Source organism: Hylobates moloch, unplaced genomic scaffold (genome assembly GCF_009828535.3).
Source record: "Hylobates moloch isolate HMO894 unplaced genomic scaffold, HMol_V3 SCAFFOLD_19, whole genome shotgun sequence".
Classification (NCBI taxonomy): Eukaryota; Metazoa; Chordata; class Mammalia; order Primates; family Hylobatidae; genus Hylobates; species Hylobates moloch.
This window is the reverse complement of record NW_026652294.1, coordinates 21,345,704-21,368,858: the sequence shown is the minus strand read 5'-3', so window position 1 is coordinate 21,368,858 and position 23,155 is coordinate 21,345,704. Positions and strand designations below refer to the sequence as shown.

At 41.5% G+C, this 23,155-nt stretch overlaps 1 protein-coding gene across 4 annotated transcripts in view; it reads right to left on the bottom strand.

Moving 5' to 3' along the window:
- Positions 1 to 23,155, bottom strand: part of TNRC6B (trinucleotide repeat containing adaptor 6B) — a 291,806-nt gene that overhangs the window by 161,581 nt on the left and 107,070 nt on the right. For all 4 annotated transcript variants that reach the window (XM_032139790.2, XM_032139793.2, XM_058431283.1 and 1 more), the window contains exon 4: positions 21,039 to 21,106. In XM_032139790.2, the coding sequence (XP_031995681.1) occupies positions 21,039 to 21,106 (68 nt within the window). The remainder of the gene's footprint in view (positions 1 to 21,038; positions 21,107 to 23,155) is intronic.

Sequence of the window (23,155 nt, the reverse complement as noted above, 5' to 3'; positions counted from 1 at the left end):
ATATATATGTTTTGTTTTGTTTTTGCGCACAGATATAAAGTAACAGCCAAAAAAAAAAAAAAAAAGAGTAAACTAATTAATAAAAACAAAACTAGGCCGGGCATGGTGGCTCACACCTGTAATTCCAGCACTTTGGGAGGCCGAGGGTGGATCACGAGGTCAAGTGATCAAGACCATCCTGGCCAACATGGTGAAACCCTGTCTCTACTAAAAATACAAAAATTAGCCGGGCGTGGTGGCGTGCACCTGTAGTCCCAGCTATTCGGGAGGCTGAGGCAGGAGAATTGCTTGAATCCGGGAGGCGGAGGTTGCAGTGAGCGGAGATCGCCAATAGAGCAAGACTCCGTCTCAAAACAAAAAACAAAACCAAAAACTGTATTTTGTTTTAAAAAATTAAATAAATGTAGATAATTCTGTCAAAAATCTGATCAATTAAAAGAGAGAAGTCACAAACATTAGGGCTGAGAAAGAGGGTATCATAACTGCAGATTTAGAGAAAATCTTTTAACGCATGTCAGAATTATATGTAATTTTACATAAACTTGAAGATTAAATAAGATGGATGATAGTCAAAGAAAACAGAAGTTACCAAAATCAACTCAAGAAAAATTAGGGGAAAAACAACCCATAGCAGAAATCTCTAAGATCTTCAAAGAATGAGCCACTAAAACAACAGCAAGCCCAATTTTCTAAGTGAATGCTATCTAACTCTTATTGAACAGATAATTTCCATGTTATCCCTACTGTTCCAGGAGGTATAAGGATAAAAGGAAAAGCTTCCTACTTTCTTCCATGAGGCTAACATATTCCTGATATGCATTTGGACTAAGATGGTACAAAAAATAAAACTAAACTAATGTTCACTTGTGAAGACAGATGCAAAAATACTAAGTAAAATATTATCAGATAGAACTGAGTAGTTTTAAGAGAATAATTCATTACGACCACGTAGGCTTTACACCAACAATACTACACCAACAATACAAGGATGGTTAAATTACAACCATATAGGGACAGATGAACTAGCTATTAACATTACTCTTCATTTGTTCAATAAATATGTACTAAGTACTTTCCCTATCAGACTCTGTGCTAAGTGCTAGGGATGCAGCAGTGAAGCAGAAGGTCCTCGTCTATATGGAGCTGACATTCTCACAGGAGAAGGAATTCACTGAGAAGGGAATAAGCAGTTTGACAGGATATAGAATAATTGAGAGAGGCTCACTTTAGATAACGTGCACAGGGAAGGCTTTTCTCAGGAGCGACATTTAAGCTGAGTTGAAAAGCAAATGTTTAGGCCGGGCGCGGTGGCTCACGCCTGTAATCCCAAAACTTTGGGAGGCCAAGGCAGGCGGATCTCCTGAGGGTCAGGAGTTTGAGGCCAGCCTGGCCAACATGGTGAAACCCCATCTCTACTAAAAATACAAAAAAAAAAAAAATTAGCTGGGCATGGTGGCATGCCTGTAACCCCAGCTACTTGGAAGGCTGAGGTGTGAGAATCACCTGAACCCAGGAGGCAGAGGCTGCAGTGAGCTGAGATCGCGCTACCGCACTCCAGCCTGGGCAACAGAGAGAGACTCCATCAAAAAAAAAAAAAAGAAAGAAAGAAAAGAGAAAGAAAAGCAAATGTTTGAGTGGTCAATAAACAAGAGAAATGATCAGGAGGCTAAGACCTGTGAGCAGGGGATAGAGGCATGAAATGAATCTCAAGAGGTAGGAAGAGCTAGATCATACTGAGTCCTTCAGTCCACAGTAATGATTTCTCTTTTGGAATAGTGGAAAGTCACAGAAAAGTTTTCAGCAGGAAAACAAAACAGCGCCATTTTATCCATTAGTTGCTTTCCACTGAATGCCTAGGGTCCATAAGCTTTTCAGAGACTTAGAAAAATGTTTGGGATCTAAAAAAAATACAAGTTCAAAATACAAACAAAAAATTTTAACCACAAAAATTAATAAATGCTTAAATGTCCTTTATAACCACTCAGCAGTCCCATTCATTGTTAAATTTAGCATTTATGGCCGGGCGCGGTGGCTCACGCCTGTAATCCCAGCACTCTGGGAGGCCGAGGCAGGCGGATCACAAGGTCAGGAGATCGAGACCATGCTGGCTAACACAGTGAAACCCCATCTCTACTAAAAATACAAAAAATTAGCCGGGCGTGGTAGCATGCACCTACAGTCTCAGCTACTCGGGAGGCTAAGGCAGGAGAATAGCTTGAATCCGGGAAGCGGAGGTTGCAGTGAGCTGAGATCATGCCACTGCACTCCAGCCTGGGTGACAGAGTGAGACTCCGTCTCAAAAAAAAAAAAAAATTAGCATTTATAAAATGTTCATCACATTTGAAAACAATTGTCACTTTGCAAAAATTCCTATACATACATATATATAAACATACATATATAGATACATATATGTGTATATATATACACCTATATAGGTGTATATGTCATATATGTGTGTATATATATACACACATATATGTACCTATATAGGCATATACACCTATATAGGTGTGTATATATATATACGTATATGTATATACGCATATACATATACGTATATATACATATACGCATATACATATATACACACACCTATATAGGTGTATATGCCTATATAGGTACATATATGTGTGTATATATACATATATACCTATATGTATACGTATATATGTATACGTATATATATATGCATATATACCTATATGTATACGTATATATGCATACGTATACATATGCATATATACCTATATGTATACATATATACATATACGTATATATAGGCATATACGTATGTATACGTATATATATACACCTATATATGTATGTTTATATATGTATGTATAGGAATTTTTGCAAAGTGAGAATTGTTTTCAAATGTGATGAACATTTTATATACATATATGTATGTATGTATGTATGTTTATATATGTATGTATAGGAATATATATATATATATATTTTTTTTTTTTTCCCCTTGAGATAGGGTTTTGCCCTGTTGCCCAGACTAGAGTGCAGCGTAGACACGAACATGGCTCACCACAGCCTCAACCTTTCGGGCTCAAGTGATTCTCCTGCCTCAGCCTCCCAAGTAGCTGAGACCAGAGGTGTGTGCCACCATGCACAGCTACTTTTTCAATTTTTTGTTGACAGAGTTTCACCATGTTGCTCAGACTGATCTCCAACTCCTGGGCTCAAGCAATCCTCCTGCCTCGGACTCCCAAAGTGCCAAGATTATAGGCCTAAGTCACCATGCCCAGCCCCTAAATATGTTACCTGTTAAGAAGTCTGAGATACTACTTATGAATTAGTTACTTGTAGCCAAAGAATTTCAGAAGCAGAATTATGAAAAATTCTTTTAAAATGTGACAGCAAAAATAAATAGATAAATCCATATATTTAATATGGGATGTGTCTACGTATTTAATATGGTATGTGAGTACCTTTTAATTTTTCCCAACATGGGATGAAGCCTTCAAAACCTCCTAACGTGAGTATGCCAAGGACCCCTGGAGGTCTTAAAACCACTTTGGTAGAGATACAATCATATTTGTATTTCTTTTTTTTTTTTTTTTTTTTTGAGACGGAGTCTCGCTCTGTCACCCAGGCTGGAGTGCAGTGGCGCGAACTCGGCTCACTGCAAGCTCCGCCTCCCGGGTTCACGTCATTCTCCTGCCTCAGCCTCTCCGAGTAGCTGAGACTACAGGCGCCCACCACCACGCCCGGCTAATTTTTTGTATTTTTAGTAGAGACAGGGTTTCACCGTGGTCTCGATCTCCTGACCTCGTGATCCGCCCGCCTCGGCCTCCCAAAGTGCTGGGATTACAAGCGTAAGCCACAGTGCCCGGCCCAGATTTGTATTTCTAGAAGCTCTTCCTGGTTTCTGTATGGAGAATACACTACCAAGGATCAAAAGAAGCAGGAAGAAAAGTCAGAAAGCCACTGTGGCCATCTAGGTGAGAGAGGGTGGCTACAGCCAGCTGGGCAGTGGAGGTGGAGAAAAGTATGTAAGTACGCAGTATATTTTGAAGGTAGAAGTGATTCTATTGTAAGATAATCGGTACTTGTTAAGTATGTAATCTTGTGACAATGAAACATCTAAGGCCAATCAATTCATTCAAAAATAAGACTCCAGACCAGGTGCGGTGGCTCACACCTGTGATCCCAGCACTTTGGAAGGCCAAGGTGGGTGGATCATGAGGTCAGGAGATTGATACCATCCTGGTCAACATGGTGAAACCCCGTCTCTACTAAAAATACAAAAATTAGTTGGTTGTGGTGGTGCGCACCTGTAATTCCAGCTACTCAGGAGGCTGAGGGAGGAGAATAGCTTTAACTCGGGAGGCAGAGATTGCAGTAACCCGAGATCATGCCACTGCACTCCAGCCTGGCGACAGAGCAAGACTCCGTCTCAAAAAAAAAAAAAAAAAAAAAAAAAAAAGAAGATTCCAAACTCTGGACTCACTATTCATTCATGAAGTCAACAACCATTATTTGTTGCACAGCACCTACTATGTAGTAGGTGCTATGCTAGGACCAGGCCCGGGGCATACAAAAATGATTAATAACACTTCAAAGGACAGAGAGGCATGTAAATCCATAATTAAAATATAGCAAAGTATCATAATGAAAGTATAAAGATATAACATGTCTGTGCTATGGGAATAAAAAGGGTAACTGCTGGGAGCATAAGAAAAGATTTCACAGGGGAGGAGGTGAGAGTTTGAACTGAGTCTCAAAGAATGAGTAGGAGTTTGCCATGTAGAGAACCTGGGAAAGGCAAAGGCTTTTCCAAGTTTCACCAACTTCAGTACTACCAACTCATGGCAAGGAGGTAGACTGACAAGAAAAAATGTCAATGGGAGAGCTAAGCATTTCTGCTATTCTTACTCCTAACAAAGTCAGAAGATAGAAATAATAGCCCAAACTACGTTAGATCTCCAATGCAACCTAAATCCAACCATCTCTGGATTCAGTTACAAATTAGAATGTTAACATTTATACTATTTAAGTTAAAATGCTAGCAGGACTTTTAGGGAACAGTTTTTCTCAAATTCCTTAGAATTGAACCTCAAAAGTTAAATCTGCATTTGGAGGAAGCCTTTCTTGACATTCCAGGCTGAGTCCAGTACCCCCATCTGTGTTCCAAGGCACCTCGTACATACCTCTAAAGCAGCGCCTTCACAGCCTGTTATGATTAACTACTTACTTGGCATTTCCCCCTCTAAACAATGAACCCTTAAGAGGGCAGGGTATGTAGCTTTTATTTCTGGGTCTAGCACAGAAGAGAAATTCAATTAATATTGCTGAATGAATGAACAAATAAGCAAAGGAATGAATGGATGAATACTATGAACCTAGGTACTTTTAGGCTGTAAAAGAAGACAACACTTACCCTACAGTTCAAAGATAAGACATACGCATGAGGCAATCAAGAAAAAAGTGTAAGATAAACTATCAACTGTACGGTTGTGCTCTAAGAGAGATGAGTTTGAAAATGGAGGCACTACAGCTTAGATCAGTTAGGTTTCAACAGATAGATAGGACCAGAATGGTTGAAACAGATTTGCTTTGCTCTGAAGCTAATTTAAAGCTGCAGGCCCCCTCACTTTCATGGATCCCTCCTAAAGCTCTAGGAGGGATCCTAACAAAGTGCCCAATTATCCCTCGTTTTTCGTTTTTGGAGACAAGGTCTCGCCCTGTTGCCCCAGCTACAATCATGGCTCACTGCAACCTCAAACTGCCAGGTTCAAGCAATCCTCCTGTCTCAAACTCAGCCTCCCAAGTAGCTAGGACTACAGGCATGCACCACCATGGCCAGCTTTTTTTTTTTTTTTGGTAGTGATGGGGATCTCCTCATGTTGCCCATGCTGGTCTCAATTTTTGGGTTCAAACAACCCTCCCACCTTGGCCTCCCAAAGTGCTGGGATTGAGCCATGGCACCTGGCCTGAAAATTTTTATTGTGGTTAAAAAAAACACACAAAATTGATCATCTTAACCATTTTTAAGTGTATAGTTCAGTAATGTTATGTATATTCACTCTGCTGTGCAACAGATCTCCAGAACTTTTTCATCTTGCAAATCTGAAATTCTGTACACATTAAACAACAACTTTATTTTTTTCCCCTTCCCTCAGCCCCTGGCAACCACCATTCCACTTTCTGTCTCTAAACTGACTGCTCTAAGTACCTTGGATAAATGGAATTATATACTAATAGTATTTGTCCTTCCTTACCAACTTTCTTGCCATTATGGTTCCCCTTGTGTCAGTGGACTTATGAGTGACTTTGGCCATTCTGGAGATCCCCCTAAGGAAACCTTAAGTTGAGGATACTTTTGTTTTGGGTTCAATGGAATAAACTAAATTTATGTGGTTTTCATAAAACTGTGTGGTTGAGGTAATAACCATCCATGTACAAAGAGCTATTACTAGGTCAACTCTGTATCACGACAGAAATATGCAGGGCCAAATTATGTTGTGATATATACATATGTCAATTCAAAGGCTATTTCAGATTAGCCAATGTACAAGAAACAGTGAAGCCTGGCAATTTCATAGTGCATATATAAAAGATATTCAATAGAGGTTTTCCCAAAATTGCTAACAATTTTTTTTTTTTTTTTTTTTGAGACAAAGTCTCACTCTGTCGCCCAGGCTGGAGTGCGGTGACACGACCTCGGCTCACTGCAACCTCCACCTCCCTGGTTCAAGCGATTCTCCTGCCTTAGCCTCCTGAGTAGCTGGTATTACAGATGTGTGCCACCACGCTTAGCTAATTTTTGGATCTTTAGTGGAGACGGGGTTTCACCCCGTTGGCCAGGCTGGTCTGAAACTCCTGACCTCGTGATCTGCCCACTTCGGCCTCCCAGAGTGCTAGGATTACATGCGTGAGCCACCGTGCCCGGCCAACACTTTTACAAATTTACATGATGTAACCAATAACAAGTTGTGAGGCAGAATGGAACTTATCTAATTAATAACAAAAAACATATTTTGGTCAACCACGCTATAGGAAGCACTGAATTATTTACTTATTTTAGAAAATATCACAGAATAGGGAGGGATGATCAAAGAGTATAGCACGAAAAAAAAAAAGAGTATAGCACGGCCAAAAAATGTAGGGGAAAACGTTTCACAGCCATGTGTTAGGCAACCAATTAATACAAATATTACATTGTTTTCCTGAGTTTTGTGGTATTTGTTAATTTTTTTAAGTTGCCATTTTTGTGATTTATCTCCTCTTTGTAAATAAATATTCACTTTTGAACCTAGTTTTGTCTTTGAAATTAGTTTGCTTTTTTTTTAAAGAGTATTCTCCACAAAAGCTGGATTTGCAGCTAGTCAGAAAGAAGGATTTCTTTGCCTGCCCAAAGACATGTAAGGGAGAAGGAAACCAGACTTGCATGGGAGACCTTCAGGAGAGCCCCTGGCAGGAACAGAAGTTCCTTTGAAAATATGCATAGATAGGCTAATAGGATCTTAGGGAGGCCCTCAGAAGGAAAGGTTCAGACTTGGCTAGAAAGGCATTTTCTGCAAAAAAAAAAATAAATAAATAAAAAAAAAAAACTGACAACTGGCTGATACAGTTTGGCTGTGTCCCCACCCAAATCTCATCTTGAATTGTAGTTCCCATAATCCCCATGTGTTGTAGGAGGGACTCAGTGGGAGGTAACTGAATCATGGGGGTGGTTACCCTCATGCTGTTCTTGTGATAGTGAGTTCTCACGAGATGTGATGGTTATGTAAGGAGCTTTTCCCCGCATTGCTCAGCACTTCTCCTTTCTGCCGCCAAGTGAAGAAGGACGTGTTTGCTTTCCCTTACGCCATGGTTGTAAGTTTCCTGAGGCCTCCTCAGCCATGTGGATGTGTGAGTCAATTAAACTTCTTTCCTTTATAAATTACCCAGTCTCAGGAAGTTCCTTATATAGCAGCATGAGAACAGACTAATACACTGGCCTATAGGTAGGATGCTTAAGGAGAACAATGATAAAATCAGGTCTGTTGGAACATATTCAAGAAAAGACTGAATCTAAAGTTGATGACTGGGCATGGTGGCTCATGCCTGTAATCCAAGTACTTTGGGAGGTTGAGGTGGGAGGACTGCTTGAGCCCAGGAGTTCAAGCCCAGCCTGGCAACATAGTCAGGCCTTGTCTCTACTAAAAACAAAACAATTAGCCAGGCATGGTAGTGCGTGCCTGTAGTACTAGCTATTCCAGAGGCTAAAGTGGGAGGATTGCTTGAGTCCAGGAGGTGGAGGCTGCAATAAGCCATGACCATGCCATTGCACTCCAACCTGGGTGACAGCGAGAGACCCTGTCTCAAAAAGAATTTTTTTAGTTGAGGCTGGAGTGAGCCCAGGTTGCACCATTGCACTGCTTGGGTGACAAAGTGAGACCCAGTCTCAAAAAAAAAAAAAAAAAAAAAAAAAAGAGCTGAGGGGGAGGGGTGGGTGCAGTGGCTCACACCTGTAATCCCAGCACTTTGGGAGGCTGAGGCAGGCGGATCATCTGAGGTCAGGAGTTTGAGACCAGCCTGGCCAACATGCTGAAACCCCGTCTCTACTAAAAATATAAAAATTAGCCAGGCATGGTGGTAGGTATCTGTAATCTCAGCTACTTGGGAGGCTGAGGTAGGAGAACAGCTTGAACCCGGGAGGCGGAGGTTGCAGTGAGCAAGCCTGGGCAGAGTGAGACTCCATTTCAGGGAGAAAAAAAAATTTTTTTTTTTTTTTTTTTTTTTTTTTTTTTTTTTTTTTTTTTTTGAGACGGAGTCTCGCTCTGTCGCCCAGGTGGAGTGTTTTTTTTCTTTTTTGAGACAGAGTTTCACTCTTGTTGCTCAGCCTGGAGTGCAATGGCATGACCTTGGCTCACCACAACCTCCACCTCCCAGGTTCAAACGATTCTCCTGCCTCAGCCTCCTAGTAGCTGGGATTATAGGCATGCACCACCATGCCTGGCTAATTTTGTATTTGTAGTAGAGACCAGGTTTCTCCATGTTGGTCAGGCTGGTCTTGGACTCCCGACCTCAGGTAATCCACCCACCTTGGCCTCCCAAAGTGCTAAGATTACAGGAGTGAGTCACCACGCCCGGCCAAAAAAAAAATTATAATAATAATTAAAAAAAAATAAAGTGGAACATGACATGTTAACAATGTCCTTTTTTTTTTTTTTAAAGGCGGAGTCTCACTCTGTCACCCAGGCTGGACTGCAGTGGTGCAATCTTTGCTCACTGCAACCTCCACCTCCCAGGTTCAAGTGATTCTCCTACCTCAGCCTCCTGAGTAGTTGGGATTACAGGAGCCCACCACCACACCTGGCTAATTTTTTTTTTTTTTTCTTTTTAGTAGAGATGGGGTTTCACCATGCTGGTCAGGCTGGTCTTGAACTCCTAACCTCAAGTGATCCACCTGCCTCGCCCTCCCAAAGTGCTTCAATGTACTTTTCTTCTCCTGATAACAGATAAAATATTCCAGAATTAGGCTTTTTTTTTTTTTTTTTTTTGACAGAGTGTCTCGCTCTGTCGCCCAGGCTGGAGTGCAGTGGCGTGATCATGGCTCACTGCAAGCTCTGCCTCTCGGGTTCACTCCATTCTCCTGCCTCAGCCTCCCAAGGAGCTGGGACTACAGGTGCCCGCCACCACGCCTGGCTAATTTTTTTGTATTTTTAGTAGAGACAGGGTTTCACTGTGTTAGCCAGGATGGTCTCGATCTCCTGACTTCGTGATCTGCCCACCTCGGCCTCCTAAAGTGCTGGGATTACAGGCGTGAGCCACCGCGCCCAGCCGGAATTAGGCTTTTTAATAACACCACCTCAGATTTCAAAGTGAGTGTGTAGAAGAGGGATTCTTAACAGTCGATAGGAACTTATTCATTCAACATATATTTATAGATGCTTTTTGTGCCAAGCACCTCTCTAGGCAGTGACCAAGACAACAGAAATCCATCCTCATAAAGCCAAAGATCTAGCATAAAGCTTTAACCTGATCTTTTGTGCCTTAAGCCTCCCCTCCCCTCTTATTTTATTTATAAAATAAAATAAAATAAAATTGTAAAACACATTATCTATTAAAGTTCCCCTTTTCTTTTCTTTCTTTTTGTCTTTGAGACAGAGTTTCGCTCTTGTTGCCCAGGCTGGACTGCAATGGCGCCATCTCGGCTCACTGCAACCTCCGCCTCCCGGGTTCAAGCGATTCTCCTGCCTCAGCCTCCTGAGTAGCTGAGATTACAGGCATGCGCCACCACGCCCGGCTAATTTTGCATTTTTAGTAGAGACAGGTTTCTCCATGTTGGCCAGGCTGGTCTTGAACTCCCGACCTCAGGTGATCCGCCTACCTCGGCCTCCCAAAGTGCTGGGATTACAGGCGCAAGCCACCGCACCTAGCCTTTTTTTGGGGGGGGGGACAGGGTCTCATTCTGTCATCTATTAAAATTACTCCTTTTTTTTTTTTTTTGAGACAGGGTCTTGTTCTGTCACCCAGGGTGGAGTGCAGTGGTGTGATCTTGGCTCACTGCCACCACTAGCTCTCAGGCTCAAGTGATCTTGATTAGCTGGAACTACCAGCACACAACAACATGTTCAGCTAATTTTTCCATTTTTTGTAGAGATGAGGTTTGGCCATGTTGCCCAGGCTCTAATTCCTGAACTCAAGCAATCCTCCCACCTCTCCCTCCCCAAGTGTTGAGATTACAGGCATGAGCCACCATGCCCAACCTTGCAGTTACTCTTACTGTAATTAATCCATGGTCCAGGTGTCCAAGAAAAATCTCACAAAATAGAATTCAGAATTTATTACGATTCTGAGACTTCTGGGAAAAAAAAGACGTTAGAGAATTTTTTTAAAGTAACGTCAATGCAAATTACAAAATTTATTAGCAACTGAAAGTTCCCCAAAGATCTAGTACAAAATGTTGATGGTTTTACAAAAACTCCCAGCAGCAAAAATTCCATGAGTATAAAGTATCATCTACTGAACCTCTTTGTGGCGTTTTCAAAGTACCAATTAACTTGAAAAGAAAACTCATTTCCTTGTTCCCCCAAAAGCTGTTCAAGATTATACAAAAAAGCCAACTATTCTTCTGACGTCTAGCTTACTACTGTGTAATAATGACTGAGTTTACAGAGAGTTCAACTTGCTACTTCTTAATAAATTTATTTCAACATGTACATATTGCAATGGTTTAAAGGGGGAAAAAACTGGAGAAAACCTTATGGTATAACACACAAAATTAAAACGTTAACAACAACTTTCCTATGGCCAAATACCAACATTTGTGTTCTGAAGATGATTATCTATAAAATCTATGATTTGGAAATATTTTTACTTTGCCCTGTGTTTAGGAAATGCTACAGAGCTGCCCAAGGTTTTTAAATAAACACCCAAAAGAATGGTTCCCAAAAAGTTTAGTGCCTAATTGGGTAGTCAAGTATGAAACAAGAAATATACTAATAGCCGGGCACAGTGGCTCACACCTGTAATTCCAGCACTTTGGGAGGCCGAGGCGGGTGGATCACGAGGTCAGGAGATCGAGACCATCCTGGCTAACATGGTGAAACCCCGTCTCTACTAAAAATACAAAAAATTAGCCGGGCGTGGTGGCAGGCGCCTGTAGTCCCAGCTACTCGGGAGGCTGAGGCAGGAGAATGGCGTGAACCTGGGAGGCGGAGCTTGCAGTGAGCGGAGATCACGCCACTGCACTCCAGGCTGGGCAACAGAGCGAGACTCCATCTCAAACAAACAAACAAACAAAAAGAAATATACTAATAAAAGGAATCCTTACGGTGGAGATTTATCTTGTGCAACAAGTGCAACTTTTACAATTTTAAAAGATAGAGATGGCCGGGCATGGTGGCTCAAGCCTGTAATCCTAGCACTTTGGGAGGCCGGCACAGGTGGATTGCCGGAGCTCAGGAGTTCGAGACCAGCCTGGGCAACATGGTGAAACTCTGTCTCTACTAAAATACAAAAAAAAAAAAAAAAAAAATCAGCCAGGCATGGTGGCGGGCACCTGTAATCTCAGCTACTCAGGAGGCTGAGGTAGGAGAATTGCTTGAACCCAGGAGGCAGAGGTTGCAGTGAGCCAAGATTGTGCCACTGCACTCCAACCTGGGCGACAGAGCAAGACTCCAACTCCACAAAAAAAAAAAAAAAAAAAAAAAAAAGATACAGCTTTAAGTTAGGGAGTTGGAGTGGTGGCAGAAACAGAGATAAGGTGAAGACAAACTGTTGGGACTTAAGAAAGATCTATAATAAGTAAACTTCAGAAAAATTAAAAGGGCTTTTTATAACTAGACACTTAAATCGGGAAGAATGTAATTAGGAAGAAGAGAATTTAATCAAGATGACAGAGTTAAGAAACTTAAAAAACAGCACCTGGAGCACAAAGCCACACTGAACCACACCACACTGGAGTATGGAGAGCAGTGCTAACTCCATAAATTATACTCTTCTTACTTTCTGAATCATCGATATAAAACTGTCTTCAGGGCCGGGCGCGGTCGCTCACGCCTGTAATCCCAGCACTTTGGGAGGCCAAGGCAGGCGGATCACTTGAGGTCAGGAGTTCGAGACCAGCTTGGCCAGCATGGTGAAACCCCATCTCTACTAAAAATACAAAAATTAGCCTGGTGTGGTGGCACGCACCTGTAGTCCCAGCTACTTGGGAAGCTGAGGCAGGAGAATCGCTTGAACCCGGGAGGTGGAGGTTGCAGTGGGCTGAGATCACACCACTGCACTCCAGCCTGGGCGACAGAGTGAGACTCCGTCTCAAAAACAAAACAAAACAAAAACAAACAAATGAACAAAACTGTCTTCAATACTTCCATTTCCTTATAGGTCTCCCATGTAACCTCTGAAATAGTTCTCCCTTAAAGAGCAAAATAAAAGATGGCACCCTACGGAAGCAGAAATATAAAAATACAGGTATTGATACAATTCCTGTCAATTCTAAATATTATATCAATAATCCCTAAAAAGCAGATACCGTCTATAAAATGAATCATGAAATAAGAATGAAATACGATTTTTTTTTTTTTGGAGACAGAGTCTTGCTCGCACTGTCGCCAGGCTGGAGTGCAGTGGGGCAATCTCGGCTCACTACAACCTCTGCCTCCCAGGTTCAAGCGATTCTCCTGCCTCGGCCTCCCGAGTAGCTGGAACTACAGGCGCGCACCACAATGCCCAGCTAATTTTTGTATTTTTAGTAGAGACGGGATTTCACCATGTTGGCCAGGATGGTCTCAATCTCTTGACCTTGTGATCTGACCGCCTAGGCCTCCCAAAGTACTGGGATTACAGGCGTGAGCCACGGCGCCGGGCCAAAATATGATTTTTTTAAAACTTCTAATAAAGTTTTATTTAGCACAACATATACGAAAGATTGTCATTTCAACATAAAATCAATATAAAATTTGGCCGGGCGTGGTGGCTCATGCCTGTAATCCCAGCACTTTGGGACGCTGAGGCGGGCAGATCACGAGGTCAGGAGATCGAGACCATCCTGGCTAACACGGTGAAACCCCGTCTCTACTAAAAAATAGAAAAAATTAGCCAGGTGTAGTGGTGGGTGCCTGTAGTCCCAGCTACTCGGGAGGCTGAGGCAGGAGAATGGCGTGAACTCGTAAGGTGGAGCTTGCAGTGAGCCGAGATTGTGCCACTACACTCCAGCCTGAGTGATAGAGGGAGACTCCATCTCAAAAAAAAAAAAAAAAAAAAAAAAGTTAATCATTTTGCATTCTTTTTTGTGGTGAGGGGGAACTAAGTCTTTGAAATCCAGGCTGTAGTTTAAAAGTACATTTCAATTTGATTGTTAATTTTTAAAACTGCCATTTAAAAAACCCATAAAAATGTATCATCTTTTGTTTTTGTTTTGTTTTTTGAGACGGAGTCTCACTTTCGCCCAGGCTGGAGTGCAGTGGCGCGATCTCGGCTCACTGCAAGCTCCGCCTCCCGGGTTCACGCCATTCTCCTGCCTCAGCCTCCCGAGTAGCTGGGACTACAGGCGCCCACCACCACGCCCGGCTAATTTTTTGTATTTTTAGTAGAGGTGGGGTTTCACCGTGTTAGCCAGGATGGTCTCGATCTCTTCACCTCGTGATCCGCCCACCTCGGCCTCTCAAAGTGCTGGGATTACAGGCGTGAGCCACTGTGCCCAGCCAAAAATGTATCATCTTAACTGTTTTTAAGCATACAGTCCAGCAGTGTTAAGTATAATCACATTGCTGTGCAATACATCTCCAGAAACTTCAGCTTGCAAAATTGAAGCTCTATTCCCGTTAAACATTCTCTTCCCCCTACCTCAGCCTTTAGCAATCACCTTTCTACTTTCTCTTTTTATGATTTCGACTACTTTAGATACTTCATATGAGTAAAATCATAACAGTATTTGTCCTTTTGTAATTGGCTTATTTTGCTTATGATGTCCTCAAGGTTCATCTATATTGCAACATATGGCAGAATTTTCTTTTTTGAGGCTGCATAATATTCCCTGGTATGTATATGCCAAATTTTGTTTATCCATTCATCTGTTGATAGATACCTGGGTTGCTCCCACCTCTTGACTATTCTGTGCAAATATCTCTTCAATATTCTACTGTGAGAAATTTGTTTTTAAGAATGGCTTTTCATAAAATGAACCAAAAGAATGAAGAACATTTAATCAACAAAAATTTGCTAGAAAAATTCAATAATTTTAGTACATTAAAGATAAGTATCTTTTGAGAATGAGTCAATTTGTTTTTCTTGTTTTTTTTTTTTTTTTTGAGACGGAGTCTCACTCTGTCGCTCAGGCTGGAGTGCAGTGGCACAGTCTCGGCTCACTGCAAGCTCTGCCTCCCGGGTTCACACCATTCTCCTGCCTGGGCCTTCCAAGTAGCTGGGACTACAGGCGCCCGCCACCATGCCCAGCTAATTTTTTGTATTTTTAGTAGAGACGCGGTTTCACCCTGTTAGCCAGGATGGTCTCCATCTCCTGACCTTGTGATCTGCCCGTCTTGGCCTCCCAAAGTGCTGGGATTACAGGTGTGAGCCACTGCGCCTGGCCCTGAGTCAATTTCAACATAAAGATTGAAAGCTTAGATTTAAAGACTGTTTGTAAGTTATATTGGGAAAAAATTAAAAGAATGAAAGAAGCCAAATTTACAACTACATCAAAATTGATGGCCAGGAGCAGTGACTCACGCCTGTAATTCCAGCAATTTGGGAGGCAGAGGCAGGCAGATCATCTGAGGTCAGGAGTTCAAGACCAGCCTAGCTAACATGGTGAAAACCCGTTTCTACTAAAAATAAAAAAAATTAGCTGGGCATGGTGGTGTGTACCTGTAATCCCAGCTACTCAGGAGGCTGGGGCAGAATGGCTTGAACCTGGGAGGTGGAGGTTGCGATGAGCCGACATCGCGCCATTGCACTCCAGTTTGGGCAACAAGAGTGAAACTCCGTCTCAAAAAAAAAAAAAATTGGTATTTGGCTTCAAAATTACAACAAATGATCTTCCCACAAACCTTTAGACCATCACAAATATAAATAAAATAAAACCAAATCAAAAGCCCATCTGCATTTTATCTATAATGACCTCTCAATAAGCATGGTCAAACACAATCTATGAGCAAGTATCTGCTCAGCCGCTTTTTAAAAAGCTGTCATAGTTTTAATATTTACTCCTGCAGTAAACACGTCATGCAATTAAAGCTGTGTAATTTTAATGTAGTAATTATATGGCAATAAACTTTGCTTGTCTGATTTGCTAATATAACTCTCAAAGAGAATATTCCCAGAAAAATGATTACATTAGATAGAGTAACAGTAAATAAACCCCATTGAAACAATACACATAAGGTGTTTACAGCTATATACATTGTAAATCTTATTCATATACAAATACCAGGATTCAGCACAACTGATGTAGAATATTAATAGTTTAGCACAGATATTTCTCAGTATCAGAAGTCAATTATTTTTCAAGAGCTTTCTACATATACAGCTACCTAATCTGCCTCTTAATAGAACTTAGTTCTATTGAAATAAACATCACAGAAAATAATTTTTTTAAGGTTTTGGGAACCTGTGGTCAAAACGTTAAATGGGGAGATAAGGAAAGTGGCACAGATCAGCTAATTACATAATTTTAGTCCTAATCATTACAAGAATCCGCTCGGTGACCTTGAGTAAGTTACGTTAGTCATGTGCTCTGCCAGCCTCTGTAAGTGAAATGGGCTGTTCATACAGGCTAATACCAATGAATGAGAACCATTTGGAAAAAAATTGTTAGATCTCTGCCTCACACCATATACAAAACTGAGGAGCGAATCAATTAAACATCTAAATGTAAAAACTAAAATAGAAAACCTAAAGATATTTTATCAAGTTAGGGTAGGAAAGACTTCTCAAGGCAAGCATAAAACATGAAAGCCAGAAAGGCTGATTGTACTATATAAAAATTTAAAAGGTTTGTTGGCATGAAAGATATCTAATGTTAAACAATAAGGACTGAGAGAAAATATTTAAAACATCTCAACAAAGGTTAATAATATCTAAAATGTATAAAGGGCTCCTACAAAGCTATAAAAACAATCCAATAAAAAAGGAAAATATATATAAATAGGTGATACACAAAATAAAAATAAATGGCCAATAAACAAAAGATATTTTAACTCATTAGTAAGCATAAGAACATAAATTAAAACAACAAGAGGCCAGGGGTGATGGTGCATGCCTGTAATCCCAGGGCTTTGCAAGGCTGAGGTGGGAGGATTGCTTGAGTCTGAGCCCAAGAGTTTGAGACCAGCCTCGACAACATAGTGAGGCCGTTTCTACTCAAAGCAAAAAAAAAGTATCTGGGCTTGGTAGTGCGTGCCTGTAGTACTAGCTACTCAGAAGGCTAAAGTGGAAGATCGCTGGTGCCCTGGAGTTTGAGGTTGCAGTGAGTTACCTCATTGCAGGTACTACTGTGTTGTCTAGCCTAAGCAACATAGTGAGACTTTGTCAATCAGTCAATCAATAAAAATAAAGATATAAGAATAAGAATGTTTAATAAAATATTATTTGTAGTAATCAAGGAAGTGAGGGCCACCAAAATATCTCTTTATTTTTATTTTTTTTGAGACGGAGTTTCACTCTTGTTGCCCAGGCTGGAGTGCAATGGCACCATCTTGGCTCACTGCAACCTCCGCCTCCCAGGTGCAAGCGATTCTCCTGCCTCAGCCTCCCTAGTAGCTGGGATTATAGGCATGTGCAACCACGCCTGGCTAATTTTGTATTTTTAGTAGAGACGGGGTTTCTCCATGTTGGTCAGGCTGGTTTCGAACTCCTGACCTCAGGTGATCCACCCACCTCAGCCTCCCAAAGTGCTGGGATTACAGGTGTGAGCCACTGTGCCTGGCCCAAAATAATCTCTTAGAGAAGAATGACTGTAGTATATCCATTCAACAGAATGTTTGACAGACGTTTAAAAGAATGAAATAGGCCGCTCCAGGTGGCTCATGCCTGTAATCCCAACACTTTGGAAGGCTGAGGCAGGAGGACTGCTTGGGCCCAGGAGCTGGAGACCAGCCTGGGCAACATGAGACCTCATTTCTACAAAAAAAATTTTTTTTAATTAGCTGGGTACAGTGGTATGCACCTGTAGTCCCAGCCACTCAGGAGGCTGAGGCAAAAAGATCCCATGAGCCCAGGAATTCAAGGTTACAGTGAGCTATGATCGTACCACTGCACCGTAGCCTAGGTGACAGAGTGAGACCTTGTCTCAAAAAAAAAAAAAATAGACTGAAAATATGTCAAATTACAAAAGTAAGTCTCAGAAGAATGATGTTGGAAAAAAAATCAATTTAATTGTTGTTTAAAAATGTACAGAAAATGTTTAGGAAGATTAGCAAGGGAAGGAAAGGAAGGGTCTCACCTTTAATTCTACAGACACAATTACTGTTTGAATGTCTTCTGACAAGCTTATAATACTTTTATTAAAACATTACTCAGTTCCGGCCAGGTGCGGTGGTTCACGTCTGTAATCCCAGCACTTTGGGAGGCTGAGGCGGGCAGATCGCAGGTCAGGAGATCGAGACCATCCTGGCTAACACAGTGAAACCCCATCTCTACTAAAAATACAGAAAAATTAGCTGGGCGTGGTGGCGGGCGCCTGTAGTCCCAGCTACTCAAGAGGCTGAGGCAGGAGAATGGCGTGAACCCCAGAGTTTGCAGTGAGCCAAGATCGTGCCACTGCACTCCAGCCTGGACGACAGAGCGAGACTCTGTTACACACACAAAAAAATTACTCAGTTCCTAGATTCCCTATCCAGACTGAATCATATTCACAAAGTATAGTAATAATCATGTGCCAACTGCAGTTCTGAGATTTAAAAAAATTTGTTTTGTAAATATTTTTATTGTTGTTGCCTCAAACAAAAGAACACAGCACCTTTGCTCACAGCACCTTGTGAGAAGACTGATTTCTGCTTTATCACTTCAGTATATAATAGCTGACCAGGCCCAGAAAAAACAGAAATAGAACAAAATTCATCTGTGAAAAGGCCAGGCAGTATGAGACTTGTGAAAACAAAACAAGGGAGAATGGTAAAGATACGACACATGGCGTTCCAACTTGCTGGGGCTGTTTGAAACTCTCTAAAAGTTTCAAACTCTAAAAGTACGGTTTGTATAACATAAAACTTGTGGGAAAATCTGCCCAGCAACATTTCCTGAATACGTAAATAAGCTGATTCAGGATAGGGGTTACTAGAGAGGTTTTTAAAGATAAAGACTGGTTTGTTTGGGAAATGGATATCCTTTATAGTACAGAACTTCCACCTATGTTTTTAAAAATAGGCTTATGCCATTTTCATTGTCTCCCCCAACTCCCTCTTTTATTTATTTATTTATTTATTTATTTATTTATTTATTTATTTATTGAAGACGGAGTTTCGCTCTCGTTGCCCAGGCTGGAGTGCAATGGCGCGATCTCGGCTCACTGCAACCTCCGTCTCCCGGGTTCAAGCAATTCTCCTGCCTCAGCCTCCTAAGTAGCTGGGATTACAGGCGTGTGCCACCACGCCTGGCTAATTTTGTATTTTTTTAAGTACAGACGGGGTTTCACCATGTTGGTCAGGCTGGTCTCGAACTCCCAACCTCAAGTGATCCACTCGCCTTGGCCTCCCAAAGTGCTGGGATTACACTGAGCCACACCACGCCTGGCCTACTTCCTCTTATTCATGAGACTTTGATTTTGACAACTGCAGTTTTACTAACCACAGTATTTTTCAAGAGCATAGCTTCCAAGGATGGCAAAGGATGTGAGAGAATCGGTAAGATCTGGGTTCAAATCTAAATTGCATTTCAAGCTGCATTACCACAGGCAAATTACCTACCCTGATCTCTGAGTGAAATGGAGATGAAATGGTGTAATGAGTGGAAATGACAGAGTAAAAAATATTTAAGCAAAGTACCTTGTGCACAGAAAACCCTTGACAAATGGGAGGTATAATTTTTATATGACAGACCTTTGACCAGAGTGTGGGGGTGGAGGGCTGCGCAGTGGACACGGAGAAAAGCACCTTAAGTGTTTCTCTTGTCATTCTACTGGGACTAGATGTCTGGCATTCTAATTTGCTAAAGATGAATTGATTCCATCAGCCCATGCAAAATGTAAGTGCATTTGACAGAATACAGCAAAGTTAGGATTTACATTGTGAGCTATTTTTAAAATTGCCTGGTTAGCAAATTAAACCAGCTGTGAAAATATCCTGGTTTCCATTCACAACAAATACAAGACGAGCCATTTTCCTTTAATGAATCTGGCCTCGTGGCAGCATAGTCCATTCTACATAATTTATTCCTAAGGGTTTCAAAGACATAATTTTCTTAAGACAGACCAAAATTAAACTATTTTCTAGGAAAAAAATATGAGTGAGAGGAGTTTCTCTCTATAGATTTTTGGTAAATTCCATGAATCACTGGCCCATTCAATTTAGGAGACTAATGTCTGAATAAAAAATAGTAGTTATGTCAGTACTTTAAGCAGTCTCAACTATTTTTCCTTTAAAAGGGCATATGAAAAACCAGTCTGCTCTGCAACACAATTTTTCACATTCTATGACAGAGAGAGGAAAAAAATTCACACACTGCTATCAAAAAGCTACCCAACAGACTCCCAACTTCAGGTTTAAAACCCTCACCCCCGGCTGGGCGCGGTGGCTCACGCCTGCAATCCCAGCACTTTGGGAGGCCGAGGCGGGCGGATCACCTGAGGTCAGGAGTAGAGATGGTGAAACCCCGTCTCTACTAAAAATAGAAAAATTAGCTATGTGTGGTGGCGGGCAACTGTAGTCCCAGCTATTTAGGAGGCTGAGGAAGGAGAATTGCTTGAATCCAGGAGGCGGAGGTTGCAGTGAGCCGAGACTGCGCCACTGCACTCCAGCCTGGGTGACAGAGTGAGACTCCGTCTCAAAAAAAAAAAAAAAAAGCAAACAAAAAAAAAAACCAACAACAAACCAATCAACCCCTTAAGGAGTTAGGGGAGAGATCCTCAATCATTTAGAATGTTGGATAAGTTATATTATTTATAACTCCTGTTCCTTTAGGGAAACAATTTGTTATTTGTTATGTAAACAAAGATCAGCAGTGTAAATAACCAAATGGAATAGAATTTCAGGAAGTACTATTCAAATAAATTCACACTTAGATTGCAGGGAAATGGTCTATTAATTTAGTTCACTTCATAAAGACATTACTGAGAAAAGGATGTACACCACTTTATACTTTCTTTGGAAATCAACCAATTAGTTCAATTTGGAACATACTGAGCCTTAAAGCCTTTGCTACAACATAACATAAATTTTGATTAGGCGAGTGTGAAAAACTATAAAGCTAACTTTCTGTCCTTCTAGTTAGTTGGTCTATAAATAGAGGCAATGCATTAACAGCCACCAAAGCAACTGGTGAGTTCCCCACTGTCTCCAACGTATACATCTCCAACAAACACGCTATCGACATGTTGAACCAAAGTGTTTCCGAGGATCTGTAATAGGACTCTTTTTAAATAAACTGTGACTCACTGTTTGCTTTCTTCACCAGGAGGTGGAGTCTTGCCATGCCCTTCCATTACAAAATCCTCCTGTTCCACCTGCAAAGGCAAGCACCACAGGTCAGCAGCAGTCAGTAACTACAATGCGACTCACTTCAAGAACCCACACCTGCCCTGTGCAGAACCACAGGGCCGTTTCACTGTGGTGCACAGAACAGAAGCCTGGGCCAATGGTTTTCAAACTTCTCTTTGAGTGATCAGATCTGCAGAAAAAAGGAAACATGTTGATCGGCAAAACATATAACTCTGACAAAGGATTAGCATCTAGAATATAAAAGAACAGTGATGAATCAATGAGACAAAGACAACCTACTAGAAAAATCTGCAAATAACCAAGCAGGAATTTCACTGAAGAGAACACATAAACAGTTCCTAAACATATGAAAAGATATTGAATCTCATGTCAGTCAAGAAAATGCAAATTAAAACCATTTCACCACTACCAGGTTGGCTAAAATTAAAGTCAGGTAATACCAAGTGTTCACAAGGGTACGCAGCAATAGCAACTCCTATCCACTCCTAGTGGGAAGGAAAACTGGTATAGCTACTTTGAAAAGCAGTTTTGTTGGCCGGGCATGGTGGCTCACGCCTGTAATCCCAGCACTTTGGGAGGCCAAAGCAGGCAGATCATGAGGTCAGGAAATCGAGACCATCCTGGCCAACATGGTGACACAACATGGTGTATTTGTACCTCTACTAAAAATAAAAAAATTAGCCAGATGTGGTGGCGTGCACCTTTAGTCCCAGCTATTCAGGAGGCTGAGGCAGGAGAATTGCTTGAACCTGGGAGGCAGAGGTGGCAGTGAGCCGAGATCATGCCACTGTACTTCAGCCTGGGCGACAGAGCAAGACTCCGTCTCACCCCACCAAAAAAAAAAAAAAAGTTTGCCATTATCTACTACATTTGAAGATGCATTTACTGTACACATTAGTAATTGCACTTATAGGTATATACCCTAGAGAAACTTTTGCACATATACAAAAGTATTTTTAGTAGAATTATTTTTAACAGAAAAAAAAGAATAAACATCTGTCAACAGTAAAATAGATAGGTTATGGTGTTTTCAGAAAATAGAATACTATATTGCATGAAAATGAATGAACTACAGCTAGACATCTCAATCTGGGTGAGTTACAAAAAGGTAATCAAGTGAAGGAAGCAAGTCACAAAACAATACACATGTAGTATGATTCTATAAATATCAAGTCCAAATATATACATATTTTAGAGCAAACTGAAGCAGAATATATATATATATTTTTGTTGTTGTTGTTGTTTGTTTTTTTGTTTTTTTGAGATGGAGTCTTGCTCTGTCACCCAGGCTGGAGTGCAGTGGCGTGATCTCGGCTCACTGCAAGCTCTGCCTCCCGGGTTCATGCCATTCTCCTGCCTCAGCTTCCCCAGCAGCTGGGACTACAGGCGCCCGCCACTACGCCTGGCTAGTGTTTTTGTATTTTTAGTAGAGATGGGGTTTCACCATGTTAGCCGGGATGGTCTCGATCTCCTGACCTCGTGATCCACCCGCCTTGGCCTCCCAAAGTGCTGGGATTACAGGCGTGAGCACCGTGCCTGGCCAGAAAATATATATTTTTAACCATATGTATGTATATATAGGCATACATATGTATATACATGCTTTTTATTATTTATTTATTTATTTTTGAGATGGAGTCTCACCCTGTCACCCAGGTTGGAGTGCAATGGCGTGATCTTGGCTCACTGCAACCTCTGCCTCCCATGTTCAAATGATTCTCCTGCCTCAGCCTCCCGAGTAGCTGGGATTACAGGTGCCCGCCACCATGCCCAGCTAATTTTTGTATTTTTTTTAGTAGAGACAGGGTTTCACCATGTTGGCCAGGATGGTCTCAATCTCCTGACCTCGTGATCCACCTGCTTTGGCCTCCCAAAGTGCTGGGATTACAGGAGTGAGCCAATGCGCCCGGCCCATGCTTTTATATTTAAAGATATAAAGAAAAGGCTGAGGGCTATGGCATGACCCTGTAAGTCCCAGCTACTTCGGGGGGCGGAGGCAGGAGAATCAATTGAGCCTAGGAGACCGAGACTGTAGCGCTCTATGATCACACCTG